At 43.0% G+C, this 23,791-nt stretch overlaps 1 protein-coding gene across 3 annotated transcripts; it reads right to left on the bottom strand.

Moving 5' to 3' along the window:
• Positions 1-2,739: 2,739 nt before the first annotated feature.
• CNR1 (cannabinoid receptor 1) lies at positions 2,740-23,394 on the bottom strand. Of its 3 annotated transcripts, none has more exons than XM_085056369.1 (3): positions 23,131-23,344; positions 15,815-15,907; positions 2,740-10,252 (listed from the first exon to the last, which is right to left on the bottom strand). In XM_085056369.1, exon 3 carries the CDS (start codon positions 10,189-10,191, stop codon positions 8,770-8,772), a length of 1,422 nt encoding a protein of 473 aa, XP_084912495.1. In that variant the 5' UTR covers positions 10,192-10,252; positions 15,815-15,907; positions 23,131-23,344; the 3' UTR covers positions 2,740-8,769. The 3 variants fall into 3 exon arrangements, with proteins under 3 accessions (XP_084912495.1, XP_084912493.1, XP_084912494.1); XM_085056367.1 differs by lacking the exon at positions 23,131-23,344 and adding an exon at positions 22,174-22,689; XM_085056368.1 differs by lacking the exon at positions 15,815-15,907 and having other exon boundaries at positions 23,131-23,394.
• Positions 23,395-23,791: the final 397 nt, after the last annotated feature.

Below are 23,791 nucleotides of genomic sequence, written 5' to 3'. Positions count from 1 at the left end.
TGGCCAGTCAGCCATGTGGCTGGGAGCTGGAGGGATGACTTGCATGTTCTGCCCATTCCTCTGCTGGGAACTTTGCCTGTGAAGGACACAGATACAGTCCCTCCAGTTTTGGTGCTCCAATGTGCTTAGAAAGTCAAGTTTCCCTCAGAGCTCCTGCTTGGAAGTGCAGAACACTTTTAGATTGTTCTGATAATGAAAAACAAGGCCCTGAAAGTCCCATTACATGCTTGGCACAGCAGGAACCAGGTTTGATGGAGCTGTTGAGTCACCTGCGTGACAAATTCTGCTCCAGTTTCCAGCTCTGAAACCCAGGTCATGCAGTCTGGACATGATTTGGCAGGCATAGTATGTCCAAAACAGAAAAAAAAAAAAATTTTTTAGCTGTATCAGTTCAGCTGGATCTGACTCACCAGGCAGGCATGCAAGCACTTGTGTTGGTACTGTGGAGGTGGCAGCAGAGAGAAAAGGAACAAACTGCTAGAGGGCATGGGACCACAGAAAATATACATCAGCCCATGTTCTCATGCCTTGCCATTGTTCACTTTTCTGGGAAAAACACTTTCCTTTTCATTCCAACCTCCACACTGCTCTCTAGAAGGCAAGTGACATACTCCTTTTTGAGATTTCAGTCTACTTTCCTGGTCAGCAGAAGGATTTAAGCCTCAGCAGGGGCCAGCTGACACAGCAGCTAAGATTAGATCCAAATAACTATTAAAAAAACCCATGTAATCAGCAAGAAAGGGCAAAGAGCTAAAGCATGAGCACAGAGCAGCACTGAGTTTGAAAGCACTCCTGTCCTTTCTTATGACAGCCAGTAGCTTTATCATGTCTGCAACAATAAAACAAAGCATCTTCAGGGCCCAGTGTTATTTGGGATGGAATTAAAAAGAAATGAAATGATGGACACTCACTTCAAATCAGAGCTGAATGTTTTGGATGAGAGAACTCAACAGTTCTGAGCTTACCTATCTGTTTAGGAAGTCAGCTGTTGGTCCCTTTATGGTCCTTTCCAGCACCAGATGCAACCACTGCTTGCATTGGCATTGAGTGACACAACTCAGCCTTTAGCTAAGCTAAAGCAGATCCTCAGCTTTCCCAAGGGAAAATGAGATAAAGTCTTTACCTGCATGTATCACTTGCACAGAAAACTATTTGGGCTAAATGACTAACTTATTGGTGCATAATGTGGCCTTTTTTGAGTCTTTTATCACACTTTGCTGTTAAGCTATTCTTCCTGCAATTTATCTGTAAGAACAGTAGATGTGTAGTTTTTTTATCATATACCCATAGCCACATTTTCGTCAGCTTCAGGATTCTGAGTGAGGAACTCCAAAGCTGAAAGTGGAAGCTTTTCTTACACAAGCTTTCAGCTTAAGGTATAAAGTCAGACATTCAAGCGAGGTACAAGTCACGCTCGGCACAAGTCGCACTCGGCACAGGCAGGAAGCAGACAGGTCCCTTTGCAAGTGCCTTGTCATGGGCACTAACCCTGGGCTACACCAATTTTTGCTGTGCTCCCTGCCAAGGAGCCCAGCAACAGCTTCCGAGGAGGGAATAAAGCAGGAGTTTGAACATGGAGCTTTCCTCCCCCTGTGACAGTGTCCACTCAGCATCTCCCAAGCTGTGAAGGGCTGCACCCCAGAAGGCTTGGCTCTTTTTTAATCTCCTCCTAGGCTAGCTATGAAGTAGCAAATCCTCTCTGCCTCCTTGTCCAGATCAGCGTTTTGCATTCCCTGGGTGCCCTGAACTTGCTGCAGCAGGCAGTTCAGCAACACCAGTGGCCACATGTGGAGAGATTGTTTCTCCCTCTGCCAGAGCTATCGGGTTTTACAAGTGCTATAACAAGAATAAATAAAACCTCTCAAATAAATAGGAAAAGATAAGCAGGCAGATAACTGTAATTTTCATGACTGATAGTATTACTCAATTTAGACATTAACATTCTAGCTAAAGCTTTAAACCTCAGATTTACTGAGCATGCCTGCTACTAATTTTGCCTACTCAGACTGCATTGGTAGCAGGTAGGTGTATAATTTTAAAATTACTTTGAATTATATTGCAAGTTAAGCATTGCAGAGATAATGATTGTATTTTTTTTTCCCAGGCAGCTGATGAAAGGCCTTACAGGATTTATTACTACCCTTCTGAAGGTTTGGGAGGAGTGTTTACTGGATGGATCCACAGCCTGTATAACTCCCCATACTACTCTATTAAAATGATACCCCTAATCCTTGTTCTGTAACTAAGAAATGACACATAGCAGGTCCCCATCTCTGATTCACTACACTTCAAAGTCTTAAATCCTTTCTTGTCAGAGTTTCAGCTGGAGAAGATTATTCTTCACCCTCTTGACATGATTTCTGATCTCAGAGAGGCCACAGCAACCACCTTTCTGGAGGGCACAGACACTGTGGGGGAGTCCCCAGAGATAGTCACAGCATTACATACAGGAGCAGCCTGGCACAAACAAGGAGCAAGGAGTTTCCAGCTCCCTTTCCTTCTCTCTCTCTTCAGCTTGATGGAAAGTGGGGCATCCCTGTTGTGCTGAACCCTGAAAAGACTTTCAGTGAGTTCCACAGGGAAAAAGAAGAAATGGTTCAGATAACAACATTAGAACTTGATCCATCCAGAAATGGCTGCAAATGGCAGGAGAGGTTTTCCTTTCATGAAATAGGGGTTGTGACATTGCTTCCCATAATAATATTAATAAACATTATTAAAATAAAAACAAACAAAAAATAAAGATAGAGATACTACTTTATTTTAGGGAAAGATTTTAAATGTGTGTGGCCTGTTTTCACCATGCATACACATATGTGAGAAGGAAAGCAAGCAGCATAAAACAGCACCAGTGCAAGCAGTCAGGAAGCAACTCTGTCAGCATTACTGAGAGCAGCTTCATTCAGGATGTTCTCCACCCCATCTGCACACATATAGATAAATAAATTGCTTCACTCACATGACAAATCCATTGAACTCCTGCCAGACTTTACGATTCTGCATTGACCCACCAAAATTCAGAATAGATTTTCTTGGAGGTAAAAATCCCCAGTGAATATAAGGGCTGTTATTTATTCTATTCCATCTTTGTTTTAATGTCAGTGAAAATGCAAATACACTGGAATATAAAACTGCACTTTCCAAATGCAAGCAGATAGTTCAAGAACCTGGGGTAAAAGATCATTTCTGCTGAAGTCAATAAAAAATTCTGAGGGACTTTATTGAGACAGTATTCAATACCTTAAAACGCTTTAGCATTAAACTCAGTGCTGCTCTAACTGTGAAAGATGATTTATTGGAAAGCAATACCAGGGCATGTCATTCCTCGTCATTAAGATTACCTTGTGCTCATTGTCACTTTTTCTCCTACCTGAATTTCAAACATCAGTATTAGATGGCTGCTCATATTAAGGAGTCCTGTTAAAGGCAATCGTGCTTCATATTTCGTACTGCTATTTAAAGAAAACTCTTTATATCGATTACCTAAAAAGACCAATGGACAAAAACAGAATGGAGGAGGACAAATTCTAAACTGTCAGATACACTCCCCACCCTATGCTTTCTTAAACACAGGAAAAATTCTTTTATCTTCTATTATAAACTGTTCCCTGATATGATTTCATTTTTAACAAGTCAAAGCTGGATTTTCATCGAAGACAAATATTAAAAAAACCCCAAACCCAACAAACCCAAGAAAATAAAGATGTTTTATTGATGATGTGTGTGCATGATGATATTGTGACTTCTTAAAACAGCTGTCAGAAAAGCAGGAACAAGAGATGTTACTGTGAAAGGCTGAAACAATGACAGTACATTTGCCCACATGCTTCCTGAGCTGGTATAATGTGGGAAAGCAGTTGCTTGGAAAGTTGTCATTATTTCCTCTTGTGTTGTTCAGAACTGACTTATAAATACAGCCAGATGTTACTGTCAAGAGGAGCTGTTGGTTTGCGGCAGCATAACCCTTGTTTTCCAGTGAGCATGGAAATACAGAGGGAATTGTCTCCTGGCTGCTTTGAAAGTGACAGCTTTCAGCAGAAATATTCAGACTTAATTGAAATGTAGTATGCTGCTAAAGATTAAGAGCTAATCTCCTATTTCTACTTGCTTTTGCTTTGCCAAGACTTTCTCAATTCACCAGCGACCCAATTTTTAAAAATAAAAATATTGTGACACAACCATGATCCCAAGCCTTGGCAATGTGAGGTTCACGTTTGGACTTGACAATCCTAGAGGTCTTTTCCAACCTAAATGATTCCATGATTCTATGACATGCTCTCTTTATCCCCTAAGGATGTTTTCAAACCACAGATGTGAAGAAGGAAAATTGCCCAAGTAACATGAATCTGGTATTAAGTCATATGGAAAACTGATCCTCTGAAATAGGCAGGGACCTTTCTACAGCATTTGGTGGGCTTTTTCAGATGTGGATGAGCAGCAGTGGGAGCACTTTAATGTGATTCATAAGCAGTGGCACGGCTGAGCCTGCTCTCCCTGCACAGCTTTGATGAATCCCTGCTGGACCACTTCATCATTCACTCCCTACACCCATCAACTCTGTCCCCACTAGCACTAGCCAAAACTAAACTAATTCTTTCTTTTTCTCAAATATTTACATTTACAAATCCCAATAACTAATATAGCTCGTCACTGCTGCTGGCAGCACTATTTTAGTTTGTATTCCTTTCTTCTGTTCTTTTGTGTTTTGTTTTTCTGAAGTATATGGGTTTGTCTTAATGTGACATCTCTGAGCAAACATATGCATCTGAGGAAGGCAAAAGGAATTTATTGCATTTTGGCTAATACAGAGGAAAGGGGAAATTGCCTACATAATGAAACAGGAGATGCAGTTTTAACTGTCATTTCTCTCTTGTCTCCATAGTACTGAATACACAAATATAAAATATATGATCTACCTCCTCCTTCAAACATATCAACGTACAATTAAAACCCACAGAGCTTGACAACCTGTTGTCAAGTTGTTTAAGCAGTTGTTTCAGAATCTGACAGACAAACTTATAAACAAAACGTAGAGCACCAGATCGTGGGATGAGGCAGCATCATCACGTGGCTTCCTCAGTTATCTCAAAATTTGGAAAACAAAAAAGCAGAGGAATACTTTTTCTCCTTGAATAAATAACAGTTTAATTACATTATAGAAATAAAATATGATATGGTAGGAATACACTGGAAATCTTACAGAAATACTATTCTGCTACTGGTAGGTAAATGGTCAAAGCTACTTTTCATGACAATCTGAACAGTACTTGTGTACAAACTATTATACAGGTTGCTAATGAAAATATTGTAACAACAGTTGCAAGAATGTTACCAGCTCAAACAAACATCTAATGATACAATATTCTTCTAAGAGGAAGTAATAATGTTAGATTTACAGACAATAAAGAGTTATGTTCTGCACTTCGAAACACTGGAAATAAAAAGCTCAGGTAATCCAATTTCTTTACCTCCTATTATCACATGGAAACATTTTCCCTTCACTGTGAAACAGCATCCCAAGAGACCCTGTAAACAGTTTATTCAAAGGTAGTATTTGAGATGTCACAGCAACTTCAACAATTTTCCTAGTCTACAATTACAGACTTTTTAGGCCACTGCTTGTAAAGATGACTTTTTTTTTTCACTTATTTACATACATTCAGCCCAATAACAGCAGGTAGAATGCGCTGTCTATCTCACAATAGACACACTAAGATTTTCATCGAAAAGGCCAGTGCAAGATGTGGATAGTGACTGCACAGCATCGAGATTCTATTATACAAATATACAATTAGACTGTCGAGAATCTAACTCTGCACACGTGACATAGATGGTCTTCTTGGTAGATATGTGACACTTGGAGTTGGTACACACACGTAACTGCAACTAGTGGTGGTGGGTGGATGATGATGATGATGATGGGGATGGTGGTGGTGTGGGTGGCCATGGAATCGTTTGGCTGTGCTAACACTAAGTGAAGGTAGGCAACTGCAAATTACAAATACCTAAAGCTGAAGTTTAAGTACAGCTTATCTTGGAACGGCAGCAGATTTTTCTAATGAAAGAATAGCTCTACTTAGTGTGCAACATGTAAGGAAATTGTTGCCAACTCTCTAATAAATGGTTCTAAGTGAACCGATGCAGTTCCCAGAGCTTTAGAAAAACTCATTATGCAAATGAAGATACTGATGATAGACGATAACGTTTCACAGGATGCTATTTCTTATTATATCAGTAAGCACCAAGTTAAGTGCCAAGACAGCCCCATTGTCCCATGATTTATCGTAAAATTTAGAACTTGAATGCACAACGAAAGTCCACTAAGTTTGCATTTAATTCACAAGAAGACAGTTTCAAAAATGGCTCTTAAAATATCCTTACGTTTCAAATGGGCTTTCCCCTGCTCTTTCAAGAGGACTGCTTTAGAATGGACTAGACCTAGACATAAGATCTTTCAGGAGGACCTGTACATCCTCTGGGAATCCTCTGCAATCCACTGGTTTTGGCTGACTGCAGTGGGCCACTCGAGAGCACAGTGCCCTGTCCTGCCATGCAGGTAAGCTGCAGGGGAGGTGAGTGGAGGAGGAAAGTACCCTTGTCTCTTCCAGCTCTTTCTCCACACCTCACCTGATCTGATCTTACCTTTAAAACACGTTGTTACCCTTCACCAAGCCTAAACTTTGAGCCACTTGCACCCCCACAGAGCCCCTGGCTGAAAGGGGCTGGGTGTTCATCCAACTAGCCTCTCTGGCCTGCACTGAGGGAGCCAGAGATCCTGGGCTGTTACTCCCTCTCTCTCCATATGTAAGCACAGAGATAGGTGGCAGGGCAGTAAGGATTTGGCTCCACTCGCCCTGTGCCAGGGAGAAAGTCACCCCTGCTGTGGCAAGTGTCAGGCAGCTGAAGGACTAAGCTCTGTTTGCAGCTATTTTGGCAGAAATCAGCCAGAAGGGTGAGGAAACGGTCTGAAAAAGCAAGGCCACAGAGAAGAGGACCCCAGACCTTATGACTCAGAATACCCATGCCTCAAAGACTATCTGGTAGTATGTTCCTTATGACAGTCCCAGGCTGCAGAAACTATCCCACCATGGAACAGAGTCACTATTTTCCTTCAATTACTTCTTCCTGGTAGTGTCAAACTTTGTCAGTGGTTTCAGTAAGACTCACCTAACTGCAAGCTATCAGATTTGAATACTGACAGCCTTAAAACAAACTACCATTTACTCCTGGCTTTCTCAGTCTTCAAGAACACCATCAACAGCCACAGCATTTGTCAGTGAGGGCTCATTCCATACTCTGCCTCTTGTTTCCCTTTACTCTCAAGTGCAACTGAAAGGTTGCTTCCTCTAGCACATGGATACACATCTCAGCGTGGATTGAGATGCTCTTAATACGGTACTTTCATCAGTAATCAATTGGAAGAACTCAATTTTAGAAACAGAATTCGTGTGCAAAGCGTGCAACAAGAAATACAGTTACATTTGGTCATAGTGTCCTATCTTAGCTATGCTACCATGACTCACACTGATTAGTATACTTACACACACACACACACGCACACACACACGTACACACACAGAGATATTTACCTATATACACGCTCACACAATAAGAAAATGTCTAAGTCTGACAATATTTCCTCCTCTTTTAGTGAAGACGGGAGTCTAGCATCTCAGGCTCTGAATCTGCTTAGACCTGGGATACAGGAATGTGACACACTTCAAGTATACATCGACTGCACAGTGATAACATCACACATTGAGTCTGACACATGCTGTCTTCAGTGGTCCAACACCAGCACATGGCTTAAAACCAGATGGCCATTAAAGGAGCCAATATCCGGGACCTTTGCTTTTCAGCGTTCGTATTCACACAATGCCCAAGAGCAGGGCAGTAGTCTGTGCAACCATAGACATCCTTCTGTATAAACGCAGTGGTATTTTAAAGTCTGAACCAGTGCATTCTTTTCTCACATTCCTCCTCTATTCCTCTGTTGCTGTTAGTCTCATATGCATGTGAAAGTAAAAGGTAGTGGGGAAATAATTTTAGTAGAAGAACACAAAGCCTCTCCTCTAAGTCCACAGAAGACCACTAAAAGTGAAAAATTTCCAAAATATCTGATAGGAATTCTTCAAATACAGTAAGTGTTTTCAATGGGGTTTACATATCACGTTTCACGTTATTTCCACAGAATTCTACCGTATCACTTTGTTTAATCAGACAAATATCAATAACACATAATAAAACAGCACACAATTCACAGGACACAACACGTTTTACAAAACCTTTAAACTCAGCACTGCTGCTTCTGGAAAAAATCAGAAACTCCTATTACTTAGAAACATGAAATACATTTCACATTGAAATGAACAGCATGATTACAAGGCTTTTTTTCTTATTTGATGGTATTGGTTTAGGATGCGTTATTTTTCAATTAGGTTTCACAATTCTTCTTCACACCCCCAAAGTAACGATTGCTAATCTGGTATTTTCTCTGTGCTCTTTCAGGAAACATTATTATTCAGTAAACACCTTTTGAGAAAAACTTGTGAAAATTTAACTAGAATCCCTAATTGTAAAACCTGAAGAACTGGCTGATGGTAATGCTCTTAACACAATCATCGCTCAGCTTACAATGACAAACCAAAAAATATTACAAGAGGGTACAAACACATTAAGCCATGGGTTTGGTTTTCTCTGTTGTTGATATTTTTTATTATTTTTTTTAAACTTAAACTCCTTTTCCCACAACGCTGAGAAGTCTCTGACTTACAACGCTTCAGCAGTTGTGTCCGTGGAGACAGACATGGTAACTTTGGCAATCTTAACTGTGCTCTTAATGCAGCTCTCGGCAGCCCTGTGCACGTTGCCTGCGTTGTTGGTGTGTTTGTGCTGGCAGTCAGACTCCATGCTGTTATCCAGGGGCTGCGCAGTCCCTTCGCAGGAGGGGAACATGCTGCGGAAGGCGTGTCGCAAGTCCTTGCTCCTCAGAGCGTAGATGATGGGATTCACTGTTGAATTCAGCAAACAGAGCATGCTACAGAAGGCAAAGATAGTCTTGATGAGCTTGTTCATTTTCCCAAAGACATCGTACACCATGATGGCGAGGAGAGGGCCCCAGCATATGATTAAAACGACTAGGATAAGGACCAAGGTTTTGGCTAACCTGATGTCCATACGAGTTTGATCAGGCCTAGTGATCTGTACCTTACCATCCTCCGTCGACTGAACGATGATGCTTTTCTGCGTGCCTCGCTGCAGCATGCGAACAGCGTGGCTGTGAGCCTTCCACAGAATGTACATGTAGGCATAGACAATGAACAACAAGAGGACGCTGGTGACCCCGATCCAGAACATCAGGTACGTCTCATCGATGAGAGGGAATATGTCTGAACAAACGGAATTCAGCTTTTTGCAGTTCCAGCCGAGCAGAGGAAGAACGGCTATTACAATAGCGATGGTCCACATCACACAAAATGCTACGACAGCTTTTGGTCGGGTAACAATCCTTTTGTAAGCTAGTGGCCTGTGTATAGAGATGTACCGGTCTATTGCCGTGAGGAAAAGGCTACCTACAGATGCCGTGAAGGAGGCTGTAACTCCACCCAGTTTGAACAAGAAGACATTGGGGCTATCCTTCCGGTGGAAAACATGGAAATCCACAAAACTGTAGACAAAAATCACGCTGCCCAGGAGATCGGCCACTGCCAGGCTGCCAATGAAATGATAGGAGGGTCTACACCGGAGGCTTCGGGAGTGGAGGATGACACACAGGACGAGGAGGTTCTCTAGGACTGTGAATGTGCCTAGGGTGAGTGACAGCACGGCGATGGCCAGCTGCTGGCTGGGGTTCAGGATCATAAAGCACTCCATATCCATAAAGTTCTCCCCGCACTGTATATTCTCCTCATTATCCTTGAAAGTGGACAGGGACTTGTTGTAAAACTCTGTGATGTTGACCTGCTCTGAGGGAATAATGCTCAACAGGGCATCCTCTCCTCCAGTCATTTTTTCTTGGAAAGGATCACCCCTGAAGGAAGAAAGGGGGAACTTCTGGGGATAGTACCCCAGCTTGGATGCCATGTCGCCCTTCATGTCTTCGTACTGGATATCGTTGGAGCCCACGTAAAGGAGATCTGTTGTGATTGTTCGGAAAGTTGTATCTGCGAGGCCATCTAGAATTGACTTCATAACCCCAGTCTTGTTGGTTTCAGAGCAACTTGGGGGATGGAAAAATGCATCGGAGGAAACCCTATATGGGGAAAAGATCAGACTTCATTAACATAAACAGGGAGAGAAACCCCAGAAACAACTTCGCTGAATTGTGTCAAACAAAATCAGCCCTTCTCTGGTATTCAGTGCAGGTCTAGATTTTGCCACTGTGGGAAATCAGGGTGGGTCGAGCACTTAGAAAGAAATCACCTGGATTTCACTAAAACTGAATTACACTAAGAAGTGACATGAAAAACAGAGGCAAAGGGAATTGAATGTTTCACAGGAAAGTAATTTTCATTTCTCATCAAAACCTTCTGAGCTGCTCCATCAGAAAGATATTTTTCTGGGCTTCTGATTGCAAAGTACCTTGCAGACCAATATTCCTTGGGCTTGGTTCATTGAGATAATACCAAGTGCCACTGCAGGAGCAGCACTGAACTGAGTCGCCCCTTCATTGTTTTTCTTTCAAAAGGCACTGAGGGTTTTGAAAAATTGACAACAGAGAGGCTATGGGGACAGAGCCATGCATTCCAAATTTCACAGTTCACTCAGTATACCGTTATATTACTAATATCCTGCTATAGCAATCTGAGGTCTACTAACATCCTGAGTTTGCTACTGCAAATTTGTTAGCAAGGTATTTAACCTATAAATACACAGCTTCATTACATTAATATACAAAGATTACTCTATTCCTTCCTTCTGCTAAGCAAACTAAGGTAACTGGGATGCTTGAGCAATATGAGAGATGTGGGTTGTTACCCAGCTCTGTCCAGTTTCAGGAAAGGTGACCAGCACTGTTAAGTCAGTGGGAGAATCAGTGATCTGCTTGGTCCAGATCAGAAGCCTCAATCAGGGCATTTCAAGCTTGCCTAGATAAACATGGCACCAAGTTCAGATCAGGGTGCGGCAGTGGCCAAAACTCCAGACAAAAGAGACCAGGAGCCATGGCTTCTGTGAGAAGCATTGTAACGTAACTTGTAATGTAACATTCTGTCCCCTCCAAAACTGGAGGGATGCAGCAGAAGGTCCCCAGGTAGCCAGTGGTCTCTGAGTTCTGTCAAGTACAGCCTTTGCTCATGGATGGTGATTAGTTGCAGGGAAGTAATGGTCAGGAACCCTGGTCAGGGTTCCCTTGGGAGAGGACTCCCATCAGCACCTGACCAAGCATCAACATGTAGGGAAAGTCTTACAGCTATGGTTATACTGTAGTCCTTTACATTACTTTGCCCACAGAAAATGCCTTGATTATGGACTGAACATCTGCTTTAGGGCTCCCTTCCACCACCTCAGTGGATGAGAGTGGTATGAATACAAGAGCCACAATCACTTCTTCCGTGTGCTACAAATATTCTGCATCTGCTATGGGACATCTCCATGATTAATCACAACAGGAGCAAACCAAGCTTCTTGCTTTTAGTACGGAGGAAATCGTTGCACTCAAGAAATCCCAAATGCTCTATATAGGCTTGTACTGACTTAAGCTGTTCACTTTACACAACTGACAATAAATGGTCAGAAAGGCTACAGAAGTTTATCTGCCAAAATCAGAGTACTGATCACCTCTGCCAAAATCAGAGTACTGATCACCTCAACTCCTGAAGAGAAGACTTGCACAGTAGGTACCACAGTTCTCTTTTCCCATGAAAACTACAGGAAAGAAGAAAAGGATGCCTCTCTACAACAATACTAGTACATAAAAATATGTGAAACCATGAGCACTTCCAAAAGAAGCAGAGATCACTTGGCTGATTATATATTTATACTACCTTTATAGCATCTGAACTCCCAAGAGTTTTTTTCAAAGCTCTTTTAAGTTTTGCCTTTGATTAAGCAGGCCTAAACATTGATTATTAAGGGGAATATATGAACCTAGACCTTCAGAAGACACTGCAAGTCCAGTGCTGCAAAAAAGTATGAGTACAAACAATCCCTATCGGTATAGTCTCAACACACAAAATATACTGGCTGAGTCAGCTTTTGCAAACGCTGTTTGCTCAGCAAATAACAATTATTAGACAGACAGACAATATTAAGGAATTTAATTTTGAGGGCGTGAGCAGTGACGGAGGGAAATGTCACTGAAGCATACATTAAAAATGAACAGCAATCCTCTAATACAGCAGGTACTTTTCTTCCAGAAGGTGTTTTACAGCTGTTCCTAGAGAATTTGCAGATGTTACATGCTGCAAAGATGACTGCTGACAAATCTGCTTTGGATGAAGTAGGGCAACTTAAACTCGGCATTGTAACACCATTTTAAAACCCAAGTGAAGAATGTGTTATTAATTTGAAAACTACCCAAAAATATTAAATAAGTCATTCTATAAATATGTAAAGATTGCTGTGGCATCCTCTGCTATTCAAGCCTATTTTTGACAGAATAAAGACAACTATTTTAATGAGTAAAGCCACAGCCCCATGTTGAGAAGATGATGCGTGAGGAAAGCTTCATAAATTGTATTCAAGTGAGCACTACTGCTAGACACACAAACAAATTTTTATGAGGTAGCTGGTCCCTGCTGGAGTCATGTCAAGTATAGACTTCCTCAGAATTAGGTGCCATGCAACCCCTACCTTTATTTGAAATACAAATGAAAGAACATGAATTCTTGTGTGCTCTTTTGAAGGCGGCAGTGAGTTATGTGACAACATCACTATGCATGCATATGCTATGCTAACAACACGATTAATGGGATCAGGAGAGGTAAGTCTTACTTTGAATGTCAATGATTTTTTTTCCTCTGTATTTTTACATTGAGATTATTACAGTAATTTTTACCTTATTGTCTCTGCAAAGAGAGTTTTCTTTAAGAGTACTTGGGAGTTCATTAGTAGTGTAGTTTAGGCTTTGGGGGATGCTGCTGACATTAATTTTGTTTTTGTTTGCTGCTGGGAATATCCTAATTGGAAATTTCTAGCAGTATGTGTGCATGCACCTATTCAAGCTGCAGTTGATTTTTATTAAAGTTGCAGTAAAACAACCATTTGCTTGATCTGGAATTACACTTTACAGGAAATTAATTTATTTTAATTTAGATACTAGCTTATCCCAGTATAAGCTCACTACTGAAATGCACTGAAGAGCTCAGCGAGGTTTTCCATAGCAGTCTTGTGAAAACAAGATGGGGTCTTTGGTATAACTGGTCTTTGCAGTTATCAGGTCACAGGTGCTGCATGATTTGACATAGAAAGAAAAGCCACTGGCAGAAGCAATGGTCTTGCTCTTGGTCTTTTCATATGGTCAGGTGCACATGCCAGTGCCACACACATTTTGGCTCTGAGCTCTTCTGTCCAAACCTGGAGTGCTGAGCAGGCACTGCCCACAAAAACAGACACCCTGTGCCATGCAGCCACACTGCTCTTTGCCATTGGCTTCATCTTCACCCAAACCCATCCTGCCCAGGATCCAAACCCACACTGCCCAAGAGCCATGACCATCTCCACATGAAATACTCCAGGAGTCCCTCTGGCTTTTCACAGCCTCCCCAGAGAACAAGCATCCCCCATGGCGATTCATCCTGTCTGCATGGGGCTGGAGTGGCAGCTGTGTGCTGCAGAAAGCTCCCCTCATGGGCAGGGTGGCAGTAAGGGAGAGCCTCTCTGCCCTGCCAAGAACTCTCCTGCCCTGCCAGAATCCACTTCTCCAACTTCTTTGAGTTTTTAAAGCTCTCAGCTTCACCCCCTCCATAAATGAGCTCTACTACCTCAGTCATTCTAAGACAGCTTTTAAAAGACTGAAACATTGATTAAATATGAAGGAGAGTCTGCACCAACACTGGCACTCGAAGTTTTTGATGCATTTCCATGACTGCGTGCAGCAATTCACAGCAAGTACTGAACTATGACTGCGGATAAGAATTAAACAATAGGTAAGATTTTCAAGCATCTTTTATCTTGAAGACCAGGCCAGAACAGTCATAGCACAACACCATTTTGGATCTTTCTCCCATCATCTGGCAGCTGTTGATGGGCACTGCCAGACCAGTTGTGTGAAGCGACTGCCACTAGATGGAGTGGCTTTGACAAACTCCCAGCTTAGCTGACTGCAGAGACATGCATTCAACTTCCTCCAGCCCTTTTTCCCTGCCTACTTTACCAGGGATCAAACATATGAGACGGTAAACATCACCTGAAGATTGAAGACACAACTTGGTAAGGCTTTGCCTTCAAAGTAAAAGAATTAGTGAAGAGTAGAAGGGGCAAGTCTTACTACTGCCCTCCACTGTGTGGTTACATATAGCCCTAAAAGATTCTTGGATATCAGAATATAAATACACTCTAAGTAAAATAAAATTACATAGTACATAAGACGCTGGTAATGCATCATCAAGGACAACAGGGAGAATTATACCTCCTCTGGACTTCTTGTTGGTCCGCAAGACCAATTCACCTGGTGAACAAGAACAGGACTTCATTAAAATGGTATTACCTATCTTCTACTGCTATTCTGGGGTAGAAGAAGAGCTGGAAAGTTTTTATCATTGTCTATAAAAAGAACTGAATTTGTTAAAATTTTCAAACCAGGATGATTGATAGAATAATTTTAATAGTCTGAATAGAAACAGTGAGTATTTATGCTCTTCCTCAGAAAGTAATTATGAGCAATACAATGATGCTACTGATAACTGTAAAAATGTTGACATAGCAAGAAAAGGAATCAAAACAAGAAAGAGAAATCCACAATCAAACCTTTCTGGATTCCATTGTAGAAAATATTTTGATCTCCATGTCTATACATTTCTTCTATAATGATCATAGTTAATTAAGAACAGGCTAAAGGACAAGTAGGAAGAATTCAAACAGTTCTGGAATGCAAAAAATAGATAAATGCCTTCTCCTTTTTTACACATTTTAAAGTTCTAGGTAATTCAGAGAAGGGCATTATCTCCTGAAAAGTTTGCATAGTGCCCAATACACTGGGACTCCTCTCAAACTGTCTCCACAAAGTACTACCACAGGAGAAACAGCAGTAATTTATACACATACGCAGTCAGCTATAAAACTGTGAGAGAAATGAGATCTACCATGGTAACTGTTGGCCTCCAGGAATTCGAACTGTCCTATAAAATGAAAATTTATATGGCTAATAATTACCTTATCCCATATGGTGACGAACAATACTGCTTCGAGGACAGAACAAGGTTTCCAAGCCTTGGAAAAAGAAATGTGCAGACTGAGAAATGGTACTCTCAGACTCAGTAACGCCAAGCAAGGAAAAAACACATGTTGAGAAGAATGCGAAGGCAATGTTACCCCTATCCTATTTACTGGTTTACTACTCCATCTCCAAAGCTGTGCTACTCCTGGGCTAAAAATGGCACATATGCTGTCACTCCTAATTCAGGAAAACTTGCATTCATTTCAGTCAGAATTTTCTCTGTGTGAGGGATCAGGAATGAGCACAGACACATGAGAGGAGCAAATAAGAGATGTTATTTTCTAGATAGAGCAAGGCACTATCAGCTATGGGGTAAACTAGGGCATGCAAGTAATGAACCAGATTTTGTTCTTATGTAACATGATCACATCTTTGGCAAGTTGAACCTTAATTAGCAAGAAGGCACAGCTACATGGTTATTTATGTTAATTAACATACCGTTTGCACACTAGCAGGATAAGGGCTGGACTGTTCCAATTTGTAGGCAAATGGCTCCTATGTGACACCCCCCAGCATCCAGCAGCCAACAACCTGAACAACAAAAGAAAACAAGGGGAAAAACACGGTGTTAATCAGTGACAGACAATGTTTTTAAAAGGAATAGTATTATTTCCTCCCTCCAAAATTTTGTTGGTGAGATGTGTGTACCAGTTTTAGCACAGGTGACCTGCAGGTACAGAGAAAAGAAGGATGTGCCTTACATCCCAAACAGCCAGAGCATATATGTGTGTCTAAGATCACAGAGGTTCAAAAGCAAGGCTGACATCCTGCTCCATTTGGTGCAGGTGAAGGACCCAAACTTTGCTCTCTGTGAACCAGGTGAGCGTGCTGGCAACCTCTGCATTCTGCTGCCCATCTCCAAACTGCTCGAGTTGTTCCGTGTTGGATTCAGAGCTAAACACCAGGAAATAAAGGCACCAGCTGAAATTCCACAAGGCAGGGTGCATGCCTGGTGAGAGGCTTAGCTTGAAGCCCTTTCTCTGAATTAAGCAAACCAAGGATACACCTCGTGCATCCCACCCAGATGAAGGGAGGAAGAGCAGGGGAAGCTGCCCCAGTTGCCTGAGAAAAATCTCCAGAACTCCTGAAGTCACCCAAAACCCCTCAGCTTGTAAACTACAACCCCTTATACACACATTTTCTACCAAGTTGTAGACAAGATGAAGTACTGAAGCCACAAACCAGCAAGGGGATGTAAATGGGAAACCACAGCTACTTGCTCTGCCCAGCTTTTGGGAGAAAGGACAGAAGGCAAAGGTGGCTGTCTTAAATCTGTTGGACTTTAAGATCTTTCACAGTTTATATTATCTTAATTTCATCTAAAGATAGAATTTTGAGAGAGGATGAGGAGTCTTGCTGAAATATGAAAGACTCAGACGAAAGGAAACAGTGAAGCAATTGTGACCTGGTTGTTTACTTAAAATTAGCTCCAGTTAAGGGACTGGTTTCCAAATAAAGAACCTTCTATGCTTCTTTTCCAATAAAGCAGAATGAACAGTAAATGTGAAAAGTTTGATACAATGCTATGGTATTTACATTTTAAAGAAAATGGAAGAGAACTCATTAAGCTGGTTAATTTTGAACTCTCGAACCTTTTCTTTTTCACAAAAGTGTTCATCTTGGATTTCAATATTCCAACAGAAATCGTGGCATTTCCAGTCTCTTCTCCAGCCATTCTCTAATGCCAAAAGGTGCAGGCACTTATTGCTGAGCAGAATTGACATGAATGTTAAATGGGGACAGAGAAGCCCAGCCAGGTGCAAAAGAGATGGGGGCTGAACAGTCTCCTGGAAGCCCCTAGAAGAAATGGCAGCTTAGTACACAATGTGCAGTTTAAGGGAGAGAAGTCATTTGAAACAGCACAGAAGGACATAAAAGACCAGGCTCCATTGGATGCTAAATGCTAAAGGTCTCCAGAAGAATGTAATGTCTAGAGGATCAAACTGGAGTAGAAACACAATTACTAGGAAGAAAAAAAGAGAGCAAGAACCTCTCCTAGCAAATAGTTTCCATGCAATGGCCAGAGCAGAACACAGAAGGTTATGAATTTGTTGCAGCACAAAATATTAGTGAACTTTATTAAAACAGTAAGGTTTAGAGACAGATAGCAAAAACATCAGGCTCCAGGGAGAATTCTCATAAACTGCACAGTGTGTACGCCTGCCTTCTCACCCCCCTGCAACAAACTGGCTGTAACAAGTTTTAATTAAAAACATCATGAGATAGCAAAGAGATGCTGAGAGCAAAGGTAATGTGGGTTAAGGTATAGGTGCAATGAGGATTGGTAGGAGAGAGGAAAGATAACTACTGTCCTCATACTGGGAATAAGACATCTCCAGGTGTGACAGGAGCAAAGTGGAGAAAGGTAAGAAAGGAAAACCCAAATGGAAGAAGCCTCTGTGAGGCAGGGATGTAGATTTTAGAGAAAGAGAAGCAATGCCTTTTGATAGGCTGGAGGAAAGCAGATCAGGTGAAGGAGAAAATTCACAAGAGAAAACCTCCCTCCTCTTCTGAGCTGTGCAAACTTCAGAGACACCTCTGTAAGCTGAAGGATGTATCTAGTGGGATTTTTCAGATCTCACCATAAAGAAAGAACAGATCCACTGCTCGCTCTGCAGGCAATGACTTGCTCTTTTGAAAGTCCATTTCTGATCTGTATTCAAACGACGAAGGAAGATGCAAAGGGCTCTGAGAAGCCATCCTTGGTAAGGTCAGAGAAAAGGACAGCACTGCACACACTGACACTTGGGACCAGGCTGGGGACACTTAGGAGAGATTAGCTGAGCAAATTTGGCCAGAGACATTAACAAAAATCAAAGTCCTTAAGGAAAATGACGTACAGGATACAAACTTCAGAGGTGGAAAGGAAGAGAGTGCTCAAATGGAGCCACTGAGTAACCCATACAGCGGATAAACACACCCAAAGTGAAGAAGGGGTTCACAGGCAATGACAGAAAGTTAGTGCACAAAAGGCCAGCAACACAGTGCAAAGCAACATCCCTTTTACCTCAGTCTTCAAGAGTCTGCTTCTTCTGCAAACTTTTTTTAGGCCATCAAGTATTGGCAATGTTCAGAAGCTGGGATAAAAAGGCTTTTGGCAACTGCAATGTCCCATGCCACCAGCATTAGCAAAGAACAAAAATATGCACTCCCAATTAAAAAATGAAAAATATTCTTTCATTTCTGGAGCTGTCTGGCCTTTCCTAAGATTTAAATAAGCTCAGATAACTGTCTTCGTAGTCACATTCACAATATAATGAAATTCAAATATACTGCCTTCACACACACAAACAACTTGTGAAATTATTTGCCAGCATATTAAGCCACTACACCAGATTGCTTGGCAATGGTTTATGTCTTTGAAATATGCAGATGCTTTTCTTTTTTTAAAGAAAGGAGAGAGGGAGGGAAGAGGAGAAGTGAGAAAGAATTACAGTAGAATCTGATATCCAAGTAGCCAGAACAACAAATTGTGGAGAGACTCCAACCAATATTACATCAGATTTGGAGAAATAGTTAAAATATACTGAGGGCTGAGTTATGACTTTATATATATATATATATGCATACTTCTATGCATAAACTTACAAACAGACATAAACAAAAAAAACTTACATGCCTAGAGGAAGAACTGAAGTCTCACAAACCCTGCAGCCCCGTTTGTCTTGCATAAACTCAAATTTCAAGTGCTAGAGTACACACAGACAAGCTACAAGTGTAGGTACAAAAAATATCGGCAAGATGACTGCTGAATATCCTCTTGAATTCCCTTACACACAGCCTTCCTGGGTAAAAGCAAGAATTTAAAACTAGTATATCTATCACTGAGATCCAGTAAAAGTTATTTTGCATGTATATAAATCTATCCATATATATGTCACCTAATATTCCAGGTACATGCACAGTCTGGGCTTCAGTACTGCATTCCTCAAAACTGAGGTACAACTGACTACAAAGAGTGATTTCTGAGAGCATGTTTCACATACTTCGCAGAAAAGGAAGGTGGAAGTCCCCCAAGACCCTAAACACAAACTTTGAAATGTTTCCTAAAATACAGAAAGATGGAAATTATTTCAGTGAGATCTGAGGAATTGACAGCACAGAACTGCTCCTGATCAGTACTTTGTAATAAGTAAACACACCCTTCTTAAGAATGTATAATTGCCATAAAAGAGGTTAACACAGGATGAGATACTATTTGATGCCATCTAGCCTCAATCTACACAAACCATACAACATCTGAATTGTATAAAACATCCACTTTCATCAACAGTCCAGCCAAGGTACAAGAAGTGACCATTATACCAATACACACAGTAATGAAATACCTATTTTGTCTGCAATTTGGATGTAGCCAGTTTCACCAAGAAAGGATGTTCCTACTGAAGAGAGGCAGAACTGAGCTTGTGGTGTGCATCGCTGTAATGTCCCTGCACGAGGCACAAATGGCAGAATAAAATGTGCTCCGACCTTATGTTGCAAACCAAATCATTTTTCATGGGCAACAATGGCAACTTCGGGAAAAAGGGGAAAAAAAAGAGAAAGTTCTTTCTAACGAGAAATTGATTTATAAGTCATTACAGCCATTTCAAAAGGACAGGTCATAGCTGGTTTCAGCGATCATTAACAAAGCCACACAATTTCCAAGGATGTGAGTTCTCGGAGGGGAGATCCTTATCCCACCAACAGCAAAGGGATGTGCACTTTTAGCAGCAGTAGTGTCAGTCTAGAAATGGATTTATAAAGAGCAGTACTGAGAAGACAGGTTGTCACATTTTTAACTTTGCATTAATAACAAATGGTCTTGCTGTCTATTCTGGCACATTTGCAAGCTTTCTTTTAGGTACAAGAGACTTGCATTCATTTCCACTGTAGATAAGAAAACAAGAGCAGCCTTGTTATGATTAAAAGGGTCTATTTCCCTCTGCCTTCTGTCTTCTGTGTCCATCTGCATAGCTGCTTTGAACTTGGCCAAATCCCAGTGTTAGGGTCGCCCACAGTACAAATTTTAAATCAGCAGCAGACTGTGAATTTGCTGCTAGAGAAGAGAAAAATCCCCAAATTCTCACCTAAATGGTCGATGAGTGGTTCTGCAGAGCACTCATCATTTTACATCGCTTAACTACTTGGGAAATTGCAGAAAAAATAATTTACTGTTTCATGAGGACTGCCAGATAAAGACAAGACAGACATCTAGAAAGAAATGAAGAGCAATCACCATTGAGAAAAATTAATTCTGTGGATGCCTAGGTAGGTGACTACATGACTTGGAGAGGTCACAAAGTTTGCATTTGAGAAGTTACAGTAATTTCTCTTTAATCCATGCAGAATTAGAGAAACTAGGTGAGTGGAAGACAGTTCGTGAGACCTGCAGAACCAAGAATGGCAATGTATTGGGCAATACTAAATTAATATATGAGTTTGGATTCTTAATCTCCTCACCTACCTCACCTCTACTCAACAGAAAGAAAACCATGTCAGCTCTCCCTGTCTAGTGCGTAGCACTTTCAGCACCAAAAGTCCCAGTGGGATGACAGCCTGCAAGCATTTTGAGACAGCCACATTAAAGGCTGAAAGTCAAAAATGGCTTCAAAGAGAAAGAAAAAAAAGTTATCTCCTTCTAAACTTCTGCTGCCCAATCAAAAACTTGTAATAGGGGAAGTTAAAGAAAGGCTTGCATTGGCTAAGCAAGTCCTGCCAGTCCTTCAAGAGAGCATGAAAGCCTTTAACGGGGTCCTTTACACAACTGAGCTCACATCATTCACAAAAGAACAACAGCCAGGATCAAAGGCATCCACCGGCTCATCTTCGAAACACTGTAAGCTGCTTCCACCTTCACCTCAAGTTTTACAGGTATTTTCATTCCATTCCTGTGAGTTTAGGAATCATAGAATGGTCAACGAGCTAAATTCTCAGCAAATAAGTCGATTTCTTTACCACGCCAACTTTTATTTTTCTCTTCTGGCAATAGATGCCTGCTGGCTCAGACAAACAATTATTGCTTTTATCAATTCTGCTTTAAAATGGTTTTATTCAAATGGTTCTGCCTCTTATTCCAAAGACCAACAGATAATAAAGCAAAGCTGTTACTGGCTGCTACAAAACTAATTTTAACCTCAAGCAAATCAGGAATTATACATTCATCTTCTGAACTGTTTAAAGATGTTACGTTCATTTCTTTTACGACTGATTTAATAAACTCTGCCTGCATAATAAATATTCCTACGATAATCACAGGGCTTTTTTCTCTTCTTGAGAAGGAAAAACCCATGCTGGTGGCTCATATGAGGTGTAATAGGAAAAGAATTAAGCACAGCCAAGTAATTTTTGCAATGTTGGACATTTTGTTATTAAACATCATATTCAGTATCACTCTGATTCTTCGCAATAACAGCAATACCACCCCCAGCAGAGAATGCCATATTCCTTTAAGAAAGGGTGAACAATAACAATGAAAACAACATGATACATCTAAGGAAAAAAAGAAAAAAAATTACTACACCTTTAGCAGGTTAAAAAAAGCTACACTATGTTTTTTTATAAAACAAAACCCTAGTAGATACTCAAGGAACATTTTGCTGACTGGCTCTATGTTATATATGTCCCTTTATCTTCTGAAAGAAGAAAACATGTGCCGAAACTGTTAATCTTATCATTTGCTGCCATACAGAAAATACCACTGATGACAATTTTAGAGAAAGAAGGAAAACTATAGACTTCATCTTCTGACACCATTTTACTTAATCAAACTGCAATCACAGTAACGAGCTCTCTCCTACCAAAGGCTCGGTACATACCTCATCCAGGGGTGTTCTCAATGGAGATTTGCAGACGTCTTTGAGACAAAAAGATGCCCATTTAAAATAAGCCCATCTGGTTACTCAAAATTATTTCTCAGCAGATGAGGATTTCACATGACAAACGCTGCATGAAGTTTAAAAGGCTCACTCTTTTTCAGCTCTTTCCCCCCCAGACTTCTGAATTTCAGACAAAAACAAACCAACCAACTAACCAACCAGCCCTACCAGGATATTGAGGATGCTGGACGACTAAGTGACATTTTTTAAGAGAACATCATTGCGCACAAAATTACGGACCGCCTTTTATTTCGGTTACAGCCTCAAAGGCAGAGTTTTGAGAGGAAAAGTGCGCAAGAAAGCCAGGCTAAATGCCACCCGCTGTAAATCACCAGTGGGTCAGGACGAGAGGGGAAACCTCCGATGTCAGACAAGGTCCTGAGGGAGCCCGGGAGGCTGCCGGCTCCGCGCACAGAAGAATAGCGCGTGTTAAGCATAACGCCACCAGCCGCCCGCACCCCCGCCCGCTGCCGGGCTCCCCTCGGCCGCCGGGTCCCCCCTCCTCCGGCCGGGATCGCCAAGCCAAACTGCGCTCCTCGGACCACCGGCTATTCCCGGGTGGCCCCCGGGCTACCTCCAAGTCGCCGCAGCCGCCCGAGGCGGCGGTGCGGGGCCGTGCCCGGGGCAGGGGCGAGACCGGCGCGGTCCCCGGCCCCCGCAGCAGCGTGGGTCGCGATCGCCGCGGGACGCGGCGGCGGATCACGGGAAGGGATGCTCCGCAGGCAGCCGCCTCCCCTCCGCCCGTTCCGCCGTCGGGGCAGACGGTGTCATTCCCCGAAATCCCCCCCTCCCACCCACGCCGCCAACAAACTTTGAGGGGGACGACGGATCCCCGGCCCCCGACCGGGGGCACCCGCCGCCCTCCTCTGCCCCCTCCCCGCCCCGCGCCGTCCTTACCCTCCGCGCGGCACCGGCCGCGTTCCCCGCCTGCTCCGGCCGCGCCGACCCCCGGCACGGAGCGGGAGCGCCGCCCCACCCGGGCACCCCAGCACTGGGGAGCGCCGAGGAGGCGGTGCCGGTGAAGGGAAGGAGGAGGTGGGAGACTTCTCCCCCCGGCTGCCTCCCCTTCTTCGCTTCCCTCCCCTCGGCGCCTCCTCTCCGACCACCGCCGCCCTCGCTCGCCCGGATCAGGCGGCACGCCGGGCTCCGCCGCCCTGCCGCCGCCGCCGCTCCATGTGCCGCCCGCCCGCCCCCTCCTCCGCCGCCTCCGCCCGCCGCCGCCTCGGCGCGGGGAGGCAGCGCGGGAGCCGCCGGGCGCCCGCCGTGGCTCCGGCACACGCCGCCGCTGCGTCCCCCCCGCCTTCCGCCCCGCTCCGGTCCCATTTATGAAGCCCGGCGCCCATCACGTGTCAGTGTGTGCCTTTTGTCCCGGCCCTGGCAGCACCGGGGCGGACAGGCGGCGCTGGCCAAACTTCGCCCCGGGGGAGGGACGAGGAACACCGGGAGACACCGCGGGGGCGGGCGGCGGAGAGCGGCTCCGTGTCGGGCCGCGCCCCACCCCGCGGCCCCGCCGGCCGTGGGTGCTGCCCGGCCGTGAGCCCCGTCGTGCCGGCGCTCC

Source organism: Lichenostomus cassidix, chromosome 3, assembly GCF_008360975.1.
Source record: "Lichenostomus cassidix isolate B80296 chromosome 3, HeHo_3.0, whole genome shotgun sequence".
NCBI classification, from domain to species: domain Eukaryota; kingdom Metazoa; phylum Chordata; class Aves; order Passeriformes; family Meliphagidae; genus Lichenostomus; species Lichenostomus cassidix.
The sequence above is the reverse complement of the archived record's forward strand: the minus strand, read 5'-3'. Positions and strand labels throughout refer to the sequence as shown.